At 40.8% G+C, this 13,342-nt stretch overlaps 1 protein-coding gene and 1 long non-coding RNA gene across 2 annotated transcripts in view; one reads left to right on the top strand and one right to left on the bottom strand.

The window, feature by feature from the left end:
* LOC136421320 (uncharacterized) overlaps positions 1-13,342 on the bottom strand; it is a 47,504-nt gene extending 34,162 nt beyond the window's left edge. Inside the window, exons 1-3 of the mRNA XM_066408542.1 lie at positions 12,685-13,342; positions 3,431-3,510; positions 2,670-3,011 (exon numbers count right to left, since the gene is read on the bottom strand). Of these exons, the coding sequence (XP_066264639.1) occupies positions 2,670-3,011; positions 3,431-3,506 (418 nt within the window). The 5' untranslated portion in view covers positions 3,507-3,510; positions 12,685-13,342. The remainder of the gene's footprint in view (positions 1-2,669; positions 3,012-3,430; positions 3,511-12,684) is intronic.
* On the top strand, positions 6,995-8,265 carry LOC136421336 (uncharacterized). The gene is made up of 2 exons (XR_010753433.1): positions 6,995-7,853; positions 8,022-8,265. It is a non-coding gene; the product is annotated as an uncharacterized lncRNA (long non-coding RNA).

Raw genomic sequence — 13,342 nt, 5'->3', positions numbered from 1 at the left:
AAACTAGGAAAGATATAGGGAACCAACATTAGCGACAAAAACCACCCCCAATATTATCGATTCCAACACTTTCTAATCCAACATCACATTAAATAACAAATCTATATTAACCCTCTATCGTTGGGGATCTTGTCGTCCCTTACTTTTCGACAAGACCACAACAACATGATGCTCAGTGGACCTTGCTCGTCCTTTAGTACAGTGGGCCTTGTGTCCATTTGTGCCAACGGCAAAGTCACAACACCACCACACTAATAACATTCATCTCTTACACCTAAAATGAGTGGCAAAAACCACCCCTCCAATCAAAATGGTCGCACCTAACCCGAAACTAGGAAAGATATAGGGAACCAACCTTAGCGACAAAAACCACCACCATATTATCGATTCCAACACTTTCTAATCCAACATCACATTAAATAACAAATCTATATTAACCCTCTATCGTTCGGGATCTTGTCGTCCCTTATTATTTTCGACAAGACCACAACAACATGATGCTCAGTGGACCTTGCTCGTCCTTTAGTACAGTGGGCCTTGTGTCCATTTGTGCCAACGGCAAAGTCACAACACCACCACACTAATAACATTCATCTCTTAAAGCTAAAATTAGTGGCAAAAACCACCCCTCCGTTCAAAATGGTCGCACCTAACCCGAAACTAGGAAAGATATAGGGAACCAACATTAGCGACAAAAACCACCCCCAATATTATCGATTCCAACACTTTCTAATCCAACATCACATTAAATAACAAATCTATATTAACCCTCTATCGTTGGGGATCTTGTCGTCCCTTACTTTTTGACAAGACCACAACAACATGATGCTCAGTGGACCTTGCTCGTCCTTTAGTACAGTGGGCCTTGTGTCCATTTGTGCCAACGGCAAAGTCACAACACCACCACACTAATAACATTCATCTCTTACACCTAAAATGAGTGGCAAAAACCACCCCTCCGTTCAAAATGGTCGCACCTAACCCAAAACTAGGAAAGATATAGGGAACCAACATTAGCGACAAAAACCACCCCCAATATCATCGATTCCAACACTTTCTAATTCAACGTCACATTAAATAACAAATCTATATTAACCCTCTATCGTTGGGGATCTTGTCGTCCCTTATTACTTTTCGACAAGACCACAACAACATGATGCTCAGTGGACCTTGCTCGTCCTTTAGTACAGTGGGCCTTTTGTCCATTTGTGCCAACGGCAAAGTCACAACACCACCACACTAATAACATTCATCTCTTAAAGCTAAAATTAGTGGCAAAAACCACCCCTCCGTTCAAAATGGTCACACCTAACCCGAAACTAGGAAAGATATAGGGAACCAACATTAGCGACAAAAACCACCCACAATATTATCGATTCCAACACTTTCTAATCCAACATCACATTAAATAACAAATCTATATTAACCCTCTATCGTTGGGGATCTTGTCGTCCCTTACTTTTCGACAAGACCACAACAACATGATGCTCAGTGGACCTTGCTCGTCCTTTAGTACAGTGGGCCTTGTGTCCATTTGTGCCAACGGCAAGGCCTCAACACCACCACATTAATAACTTCCATCTATGACACCCACACATTAGTGAAAAAAACATCCCTCCAGTAAAAATGGTCACACCCAACCCACAGCAAGAAAAAAATTAGCAAGAACAAAAAAAAAGAAAACTTGCAAAAAAAACACCCCTCCGTCAAAATAGTCACACCCAACATAAGCGACAAAAAAACACCCCTCCGAATAAAATGGTCACATCCAACATGGCGGCCCCCATCCTTGGATGCAAAAACAGAACAGGTTTTGCTATCGCAAACCTGTAACAAGTTAGGGGTCCCATATTGAGTTCATTGACCTCAACGGGCAGATCAGATGTGGTTAGACCACACCACTGCAGTGCATGATGATACTGGTAGGGGACAATCTCAATAACTACCTACATACCACAAGCCATGCGAACCCATGAAAAGTATTTTGAGTAATAGGTGCGAACACACATACTCAATCAAAAACAGAACCCCTTTCGGAGGTAAGGCCACGTTGATTTGCTTATATGGATGACATCCGCGCGCGCATCAATTTTCGTCCATTTCGTTCCCAAAAATAACTACAAAATTCTACCATACTGTAGCAAAGCAAAATGAACAAATATATGCTGTAAATTGAAAACAGATATTTCAGACAACTTTTGATTTGGTATGCATTTATCTGTGTGTTAAGTCATTTATGAAACCTTCCTGACCACGTACGTATCATAATGAAGACAACTTTGTTTTGCCAAACTTTTTTTTATTCGCACGCTAGCATCCGTTTTGGGGATCCCAGGGATGTCATCCATATAATCAAATCAACATGACCTAACACGTCATAGCCAATGAAAGTGCGTGACTCCAGCGGAAGCTTTCGGATTTCAGCCACGATTGTATGGACAAAGAGACTGCTGGCTGTATAACATTATAGATCATTATATCCTAGCTTGAGTCTACACTTGATATGTATTTTCCTCTTACTTTAAATAGGACATGTATAACAATGGACTGGGGCTGAGCCAGCTTTTCCAGCCCGAGATAGTGTCAACCTTACATAACATGGTCGTCATCATTATCCTCCGTCACTGTTAGTCAGTGCTATGTCATCAGCACATTGACGTGAGACTCACCGATCAGATATCCCTGTTGCAGCGTGCCTCCGTACACCTCCACACTGTCGTAACAAAAACCTTTCCCTGCCTCCACATCCAGCTCTGTAAACGTCAGCTGCACGATCTTACCGGGGGCGACTGTTATTTCCCACCGACAGACGTGACTGAGAGGGTACGGGGATGGGTACATGGGGCTGGTGAAGGTTCCATTAGATCCGGTCAGGTTAAAGGTGGATGGACAGTAGTTAGATAGGTCACTGGTTTTGTCGTCTTTAGTCTTTTCCGGAGAGCCGGTGGTGTTCGCTGTCGGAGAAAAACTGTCGACGGTGTTGTTTGTGGAGGGAGTAGGTGTCGTCGCGACTGGAAAAGAATTTGGAATGCTATTCATATGTAACTTATGTCTCCAAAATGGAAGTGCAGTGCCGATAAATGATGAGTTACAGCCGGCCCAAGAATATTCTGAGTTATTAGCGTTCTGCCATGTTCCATATATAACACAGACTCCGCTTGAAACCGTCGAATGCTAATCAGGACACTTGTGCCAAACCAGCTTCAGAGGAATGCAGTTAACATTTCAGTTCGTACACATTTATGTCAGACATGTATATAATCTACTAATGCTAAGAGCACTGAAACAATAAGCATTGATTGTCACAAGTACAAGAACGAGGCCAGGCACGGAATAGTCTACTGCCATTTTTACCAGTACTAGTAAACCTCATCAACAGGAAGTTGACTCAATGAATGAGATGCTTCAAGTCGGCACCGTTAACCCATACCTGATGTTTGTTCGAAAAATATAAGTTGGCAACTGCAGAAGACGAAGATGAGCAGAACACCGTGTGTCCGCATCATGGATCTGTAGAAAAAGGAAAAAAAATAATTTTGCACATAGGGCAAGACGAAAATCAAACTAGAGTTCCACGACCTCATACCTTCGCCAAATGATCTTAACCTTTATGACTGACGTATGTAGGAGGGTTTGTCATCAATCATAAATCATACCAGTTGATCGTCCTCAGCCAAATAACAGAAGTTGTCCAAAGTATAGAAGGTTATGCTAACATTTAGCATGAATTATGCAAATGAGGTCCTTATTAGCATAATTTGATTCATCGATGTTCACATTCACATAACTTTCAAATGCCACAAGTATGAAATTGCCATCATATACCTGTATGTAATCATAGTAGTTTCTCATTATGCAGATTACGCCTACAATTGCATATTTTCTATCTATTAACATTCCTCTCTTCCTCAGTTACGAATGTCACATATTTGAAAAGTCAAATCATGGAACACAGCGGGCTTTTAGAATTGTCTCATCAGTTATGCAAGTTAGAATCTGCATTTGCATAATTATATCCAATCATACGAAGCATCACATAAGCTATCTACATACAAAAAATCAAGCCCATCCATCAAGCCCATCTTTTAAGATGGGCTTGATGGATGGGCTTGATTTTTTGTATGTAGATAGCTTATGTGATGCTTCGTATGATTGGATATAATTATGCAAATGCAGATTCTAACTTGCATAACTGATGAAAAAATACTAACTTAAAAGTTAGTATTTTTTCATTAATTATGCAAATGAGGTCTTCATTTGCATAGTTGATATTTATTGATATTTCTTTCCTCCTCAGTTACATATGTCACATGTTTTAGAGTCCTATCATGGAATTTGGCGGATGTATAAACTTTCCTCATTAATCATGCAAATTAGATACTGATTTGCATAATAAGTATCTAACCATGTACATCATCACTCAAGCTATCTACTTACCAAAAATCATGACCATCCATCAGGCCCTTCTTGAGTTATTCCATTTCAAAGTCTGAAGCAAAACCTGCTCCTACAGTTCCAAAAAAGCAGCTAGGGGGCCCAAATCTTGACCACTTACTCTCTGTTCAAAGAGCTATCTACCACACAAAACCAGAACATGAGATATCAAAACAGGAAGTTCCGCTGCAGTACCAAAAACTGATCATTTCCATGTCTCATCAAGACCTACCCACCTACCAAATATCAAGACAATCCGTCTAAGCCTTCTCGAGTTATGCTGTACGTTACAAACAAACACACAAACGCTACCCTCTGCATAACCTTCTCGGCGAAGGTAATAAGGACTTTTACTAACTTATATCCTTGAGGACAGTATCCTTGGTACTGAATACATACACACACTCACAAACACACACATACACGTACACACACACGCACATATACACATGCACACACACGGGCGCACATATACACACACACATACACACTCACGTACACACATACATACACGCACACACACAGATACACATACACACGCGTACACACACATACACGCACGCACGCGCTCACACACATGCATTAATTTATAAGCAGATCTTCTGGTGGCAGAATCGTTATACAGTATAGGCAAAGACAGTGTCCATAATGTCACCAGAAAAATTATGATCAAGAACACGAACAAATACTATTCAATAACGAAGCGAGCGGCATGGCCTTGGTGCTGAACCCAATCTAGATTAACACACAGGTTTCACCACAATACACAAACACACCTGGTCTTCATACTGAACACTGCATCTATCAGACATACAAACACACCTGCTCAAGGTACTAAAGTTGTCAAATACTTTTGTTTTTCCCAGTTTCTGTGACTGGCTTTTTGCTCAGTACTCAGTAAAAAAGCCAGTCACCAAAACTTGGGGAAAACAAAACGATATCATTTTTAGATATTTCCAAATGATAAGCATCTCATCTCAAAAACAAATCCAATAGAATCCAATGTAACAATTGTAAAGAATATAATTGAACACTTATTTCTGTATTGTGAATATGTTGAAAAATTTTGGAAACATTTCTGTATCTGGTGGAAACGTTGTACCAAACAGGATCTGGTTCTAAATGAAAATATGATCATATACAGTATCATATAGGTTCCCATCCTGTTACCACACTTCAACTTCAACTTATTGAACCCCCAGATAACCCCGCGAGGGGCAAAGTAGGGGGGGGAGGAGGTCCCAGGCTAAGGCGGGCAGGCCTCCAGCCTGGCGCGGAAAGACTCAACGGTGGGAGCCGTAACAACCGCGCCAGGCAGGGCGTTCCACTTGGGTATGGTGCGGGGGAAGTATGAATATTTGTAAGAGTCTGTTCGGGCGTAAAATTTGAGCGTGTGGCTTGCCCGGGTGCGCCCCTGAGCTGGTTTCAGTAGACTATCTGTATTAACTTGCGCATTGTATTCTTATTGCTAAGTACTGTGTATATCTATGCTTTGTCAAAAACGTTAATCCAAACTTTGCGCATTTTAGAAACAGATTAAAGAGCACTATAGAAATAGATTGACACAATGGACAACCATCGTTGTTATTCCAATTAATGCTACAACAAATACTTTAAATGTATCATTATTTATGTACTCGACACTTTCTGTACAATGTATTGTGAATGTTAATAAAGATTATCACATAGGTAGATGGCGTCGACCAATCAGAAGCCTCCATTGCCCACAATAAGTGGTCTGTTATCACGCCATAACACACCACTTATTGACGTCATGTCAGAGCACAACCGTTCCATTTTGTAGAGGGGGTAACGTTATCTTTTTGATGAATCTTTTTCTTAACTTTGTTTAAAAAATCTTTATAACCGTGGCATTTTGTAGAGGGGGTATCTATTTGATGAATCTTTTTCTTAACCTTGTTTAAAAAATCTTTATTGTCTTAAATTTCTTTAGAATACATGAAGAAGGGAAAACAAATTTAAAATTCCCAAAAATGTTCCGCGTGTTCCATTTGCTGTTGGCCAAAGAAACCACGTTCTATCTAAGGTTCCGCGCGTTCCATTTCCTGCTGGCCAAAGAACCTGTGTTCTATTCAGGTTACCTGAGGTCATGTTGCAGGGAGATTCTTCAATGATAACATTTTCTGACTGACCTGAAACCGACCCTCCTATCCTGTGTGGTTGAAATAAATAAATCAGGCAACAGTTGTACATATTCTTCATCATCTTCTGTTAAAAAAAGGACAAATGTGAATTCTGAAATGCATTCTTCATAGTATAAGGGATCTATGGGTCAAACAGAAATTGTCTACTCTTATATGCGTCAGTTTGGATAAGCTATATGATAATAACGTTAATGACCCGCCTTTTCCTCGGTGTATATGGTGTCATAACGCCTGGTCGTGTGCTATAACCACCTCATAAAACCACCGAGTGAGCGACATGGCCAGGCGTTATGACACCATTTACACCTTGGAGCGGGTCATTAACCCTTAATTGAAAAACATTGCTAGGTGACGCTTTTGATCCATTAACACTTGGTGAGCATTTCGTCTATATATAGCACGTGTTTTCAAAAGTGTTGCATAAGCACAGCATTTTTACCCCACTGCTCCTTCTCTTGCACTGGGACTGTTCACCGAATCAATGACAAAGAAGGCTTTATCTAGATGTGGTTATAAGTCTTGGACTTCTAATGAGGCTTTAAAACCCACAAACGTATCTAGGAAACCATCAAGAAACTCTCAACTGGATAGAACCAAAACGGTGAACACTACAATTCCTTATGTTCAAGGAATGTCCGAGAAAATCAGACGTCTGCTACAGAATCATAACATCGCCGCCAATTTCAAGCCATATTCCACTTTAAGACATAGATTAGTTCATCCCAAGGACAAAATTAAGAACGACATTAAGTCGGATGTTGTTAACCGACTGAAGTGTGAGGACCCGCACTGTAAGGACACATACATCGGGGAAACTAGCCAGCCCTTGAGGACAAGATATAAACAACACTGCAGAGCTAGCAACAGTGGATTTTCTTCTGCTATATGGCATCATCTCAGCAGACATAACAGACATTCTTTCCAGCTTGACTCTACGGACATCTTAGATAGGGAATCGCGATGGTATGAACGTGGTGTCAAGGAAGCAGTATATGAAAGGATCCATCGACTGTCACTGAACCGGAAAGGGGGCCTACGGATGGAACTTTCTAGTACTTGGGACAGTGCTTTACAACGTATTTGATGTATCTATTGTAGGTCTGCTATTGTAATTTAATGTCTTTTCAAGCCGCTTTGACTTATCTTGTATTGTAGAACGAACATCTTATCCGTTATCTTTTAGAACATTTTTTTAGAACGCTTTAGTCGTTACCTTTTGTTTATTTAGAACTTAGGAACATTCTTTACGCATCCGTAGGTTCTTCTCGTTGATAAAGGGCAGTCGGATGGACGCCCGAAACGTCCGATTTTTATCGTATTTTGTCCAAAAGTAACGTCTAAATTGTATCACTCTATTTGCTTACCTGGATGTTTAACATTCATAAACGTGTCATTGACATCTTGATTTTCTTGTCGTCCTAGGAATCATCAAGTTCGCTGACGAGATTCCTGAAAGTTAGTTTGATCAAGGAGGTACCAGAACGCCACCACTTATGACCTCTGTACTGAATCCCGGGCACGCCAACCGCCACAACAATCAGTCACATTCCGTGAGTTATACTGGACCGATGTTGAAGATTCCTCAGTAAGACAGGATACACAAGAGTCTTAGGACCCAAAATCTCCATGAAACTTTGTTTTTATTAAACCAGTTCCCCCCATTCTATATCGCTCAATGGTATGACCCACACCTGTCGGGGGGCCCAGGAGAAGTAGCCCACTTTCGCTATTAATAGCTACTAGCATCTCTTAGTAGTGCCACAACATGCAATGGACAACACTGCAAATATAGATGTCCTCATTACTTATGCAAATTAAGTCCATTGTATACATCTCTGTCTAAGCTACCTGCATAGTAAATAACATGAAAATCTGTCGCTCCTTTCTTCAGTTATTCTCCTTAAAAGATTTTGACAAATGCGCCATTGCAGTTCCAGTGACACATACCAGGGGGCCCAAAATTGACCTTGACCTTTCTCCTCCCGACACCTACCCACATACCAAATATCATTACAATCCTTGTACACGTTCTATAGTTATGCTGATTTTACGCATCCGGTGACACAAACATACACACACGGTGACACAAAAATACACACACGCGCACACACACGCAAACACACTAACTTTGCATGATTTGCTCTTCAGTGTGTACATCTCTGTCCAACCTACCTGCGTACCAAATAACATGAAAATCTGTTGTTCCTTTCTTCAGTTATTCTCCTTTAGAACATTTTTACAAATAGGCCATTGTAGTTCCAGTGACACATACCAGGGGCCCAAAATCGACCTTGACCTTTCTCCTCCCAGCACATGCCCACATACAATGTACCAACTATCATTACAATCCATCTACACGTTCTACAGTTATGCTGACTTTAAGCATCCAGCGACACACATGCAAACGATTTTCCTCCTTACTTATGCAAATTAAGTCTCATTTGCATAATTTGCACTTAAGTGTGTACATCTCTATCCAACCTACCTGTGTACCAAATAACATGACAATCTGTCGATCCTTTCTTCAGTTACTAGTATTCTCCTTAGAAGAGTTTTACAAATACGCCATTGCAGTTCCAGTGACACATACCAGGGGGCCCAAAATCGACCTTGACCTTCCTCCTCCTAACACCTACCCACATACCAAATATCAGTACAATCCATGTACATGTGCTACAGTTATGCTGACTTTAAGCATCCGGTGACACAAACATACACACAAACACCAAACGCACGCAAAACAGTTTCTCCATGAAAAAGCATTTTTTCATGGAGATAATTATTTCGTTATGATTAACTTCTTCTTGGCAAATATGTAAGTGTAGTGAGTATTCTTTGTCCAAATTAACTCACATCAATTTCAAATGCCTTGGGGTGTAATGAGTGTATGCACTCCGATCAGACGTACCACAATTTTCTTAGGTGACAAAAGATGACCTACTTTACAAATAAGTGACATAACTGAGCAGCTGCTGCTACAATACATGATCAACCTGTGTACGCTTGGGTCAAAACAAGTTGGCGCCAGCCCAGGACGATCCACGTTGTTTTGATGGGATTAATGTTTCACAGTAGTTGACTTTTTTTTCGTTTTGACTAATTACTAAGGACGAATCTTCAATCAAGACACGAGACACTAGTGGTATTTAAGACAGAATCATGATAATACATGACATGCAGCTGAGCCCACACAATCGGATCTAGTGGAAACCGTTGTGACCAGATGTGCTAACTCATGTACGGTAGGCCGGTCTGTATGGAGTGTCTTATCCGTCTGCCTGCCGAATGTAGATTGCCATTTATCATTAATCTTTCCTCGAAGATTGGAAGGTAAAGCAAATAAACAAATTATGTACATTTGATGTTTTTTATTGGAGTCTATTCACATTATCTCATCATATTTACCTGAAGAGGGTAAGTATGTTTTGGGGAACGTGTTTTTGTGTGCGTGTGTGTGTGTGTGTGTGTGTGTGTGTGTGCGTGTGCGTGTGCGTGTGTGTGTGTGTGCGTGTGTGCGTGTGTGCGTGTGTGTGTGTGTGTGTTTGTTTTTGTGTGTGCGTGTGTGACGATAACTCGAGAATGCCTTGACGGATTGTCTTGATAATTGGTATGTGGGTAAATCTTCACGAGTCCTCAAAATTATAAGATTTTGGGCCCCAAGCGACTTTCTAAGGTACTGTAGCAGAATTTCAGGTTTTGAATTCTCGTGTTCTGAACATGTTGGTGATTCTTGAGTGGTAGATATCTCTTTGGACGGAGATTAAGTCATGTAGATTTTGGGCCCCCAGTGGCTTTTTATTTAAGAGAATAACTCAAAAAGGTGTTGACGGATGGTCATGATTTGGTGCGTTTATGGATAGCTTAATTGACTTTTATTTACATAGTCATATGCTAATCATGCAAATCAGAATATAATTTGCATGATTGATGATGAAAGTTTGTAAAGCCGCTGCATTACACGTAGGACTCATAGCATGACATGTGGCAGCTGTCAGTTGACAATTTGACAAACTGGGGCAAACATTCCCCTGCTACCAGGGCCTGTCCGTACAGCTAGTGGTCAAAATACAAAGGGATGGACAGAACCTGTACACAACTTGGTGGAAACAGGAGTTTCACTTGGAGTCTTACTGGGTATGTGTGGTCTGAAAAACCTCTCACCACCAGCAGCATTGAACAACATGAAAATTTACATTCTGGCGAAGGGATGGGTTCGTGGAAATCTAGTTTGTTATTTTTCGTTGCAGATGTTGCTATTGTTTGTTTACATTAGGCTTCCATGGTTCCTGTCGTGATGACAGGCTTTCACGTAGAAACAATATACTTTAAACGCGGAATGGTACAGTTTCCATCATAGATATTGCCGTAGTATGACTTCCCGAAACCGCAAAATGGTGCTTCTGCACAAGGCATGTCCCCGTCAAGACAGCCGACAATATATATTGTATGTAACTTAATTCCTGTCTTAAATAATTTTTTTTGTACATCATAATATCTTGTGGAGAAAAGGGGATGTAAGGTGAAGCCATGTTCCAGTAAGAGGGTATTCATATAGTTCACCTGTATCTGCAGATATAACTTAACATCGTGTAAGATCATGTTTGCCCCATAAAAGGTAATAAGAAGGGAGATGGAATACACCATAGCTTACTCATTTGTTGCTCTTCCGTGACACATGACGCATCGGTGGTGTGAACAGACAATTTCTGCTCCGAGTAATTACGGCTTTGCGTATTTCATAAGATTATCGGGCATTACACACCCCTCTCGTGTGTTAGGTAAAGGTTTTGTTCTCCTATTATAAACAAATTGTCTAACAAAATCTCTGCCACGTCTTTCTCTTGAGTCCATTCATGGTCTGTTGTTAGCCAAAATTGTAACACACATGTTACCAAAGATTGTTAAATGAGTCATTAGAGCTGCACGTTTTCCCTGTGTTCTTTCAAAATCATCAGCAAAACATTCTATCCTTAAGATATGTCTGTCTTAAAGCTGTCAATGCCTATCTAATTAGTTGTCTCTTGGGATCTTGAATCAGCCTGTTGCCTCATAAGTTAGGCTCTTATTGCGTCCCTGATTTGTATAATGCGGTATTTGGTCAGTAGTGACTCAGTACGTCCTACTATAAGACTATTATGGACCGACTGACAGAACGAAATGGCTCTCATTGTAAGACATACAGAAGCATGTGCCTTATCGGACAGAAACAGCAATTTAGAACAAGGTATATGTTAGATACAAACAAATAGGCCAACAGCAAGCAATGTATTATCAGCAAACATCAAACTACATCTATCTGTTAACAGCAGGTGGTAGATCACTTTTGCTGATGACAATGCATCAAATGGTATACAAAATGGCCTAACAGCAACATTCTGTCAAACTAAATGAATATTTGATTATAACAGCAGGGGGCAGACCACTTCTGCCGATGACAAAAGATGAAAATGGTGCCCTAATCCCCTCACCTCGGCCTATCTTTCCATTGGATACTTGTGACACCTCGCTGTTCGCTGTGTACACGAACACAACGATAGATCCGAGATGATGTGTCTGTAGATGCAGCACGAAACGGCTCTTGTCGTTTACGATTTGCACAGAGCTAATGCTATATTTATCCCGCAAGCCATTGTTAAACGTAGCTGGCCAGTTGTTCATTTTCTTAATACGGATATTTGAGAACGTCTATCAGATACCAAAAAAAATACGTACAGTAACATGCTGTCCCATTAAATAGATGTCAGATTTGACACTTTACCACTGTACTTAATTGTCTTCAACATTCTTTAAACATGAGGTAACATGAAGATAGTCATATACATGCTACAGACAATCTTCTGAATGAATTTTGAAGAATTAATCTTGCAAGCTCTTGCATACAGCACAACATTATATGCATTTATGCTTGAGGTATACTATCCAACGTCAGAGAATGCCAAATAATGTTCTTTACATCACTCTTCATGTTTGATATAAGCGTCTCCTTTTTAATCGTTAAAAATCACAATTACACTATTCTGTCGAAGAGTTGAACAAAACAGGAACAGACACATGGAAATGGAGGTACGGCTTTGATGACACATACCTGTATTTGGGTCGGAACCCTCAGAAATTGAAGTGTGTTGACAGAATCTCCATGGAAATGTCGTCTTTTCGGATAAATCGTGATCTGCCTAAACCAAAGCAGGACAGTGGTAGCTGATACACGGACTTGTCACGAGAAAAGCTCAGACAGACGAAGCCTTGTTGAGCATTAAGTTAGGAGAAATAATCTTCTCTTTTCACGCAGGTTGCATTGGTCGGAAATAATTCGGATGAAACATTCTCTTAAGGCGAGGTAGCTGAACAGGTTTTGCTATTTAGTATGCAGTCCCCATGACAACCTGGCCCCTTACGGGTGCTTAAGGGTAGCACTATTGTTCTTTGTCATTCGAACATCTGTCAATCACGGAGTTGAGTCATCAATTCTATCATGTCCAATTGGAATGGGATGGCGGAGCCTCCGGAAATTTTGCTCTTCTCGTGAACCTGTGTTTTCAGTTAAAGGAGGGAGCCATGAACCGGCTGAACCGCACCGGATCTAGCCTGCTGACGCCGATGATAAGACGTGCCTTCCTTTTCCTCGAAGTGTCCACCACTAACACTACTTTGTTAGGGAAAGGGATGTTGCTTTAGCACAACCACAATTTTCTCACCGGCACCTCGGTAACCACACAGTCGCCTTCAGCAGTGTCAGACGAATT

The sequence above is a fragment of the Branchiostoma lanceolatum genome, chromosome 16 (assembly GCF_035083965.1).
Source record: "Branchiostoma lanceolatum isolate klBraLanc5 chromosome 16, klBraLanc5.hap2, whole genome shotgun sequence".
In the NCBI taxonomy this organism is placed as follows: domain Eukaryota; kingdom Metazoa; phylum Chordata; class Leptocardii; order Amphioxiformes; family Branchiostomatidae; genus Branchiostoma; species Branchiostoma lanceolatum.
Note: the sequence above shows the minus strand (reverse complement) of the source record. Positions and strands in the feature narration are given on the sequence as shown.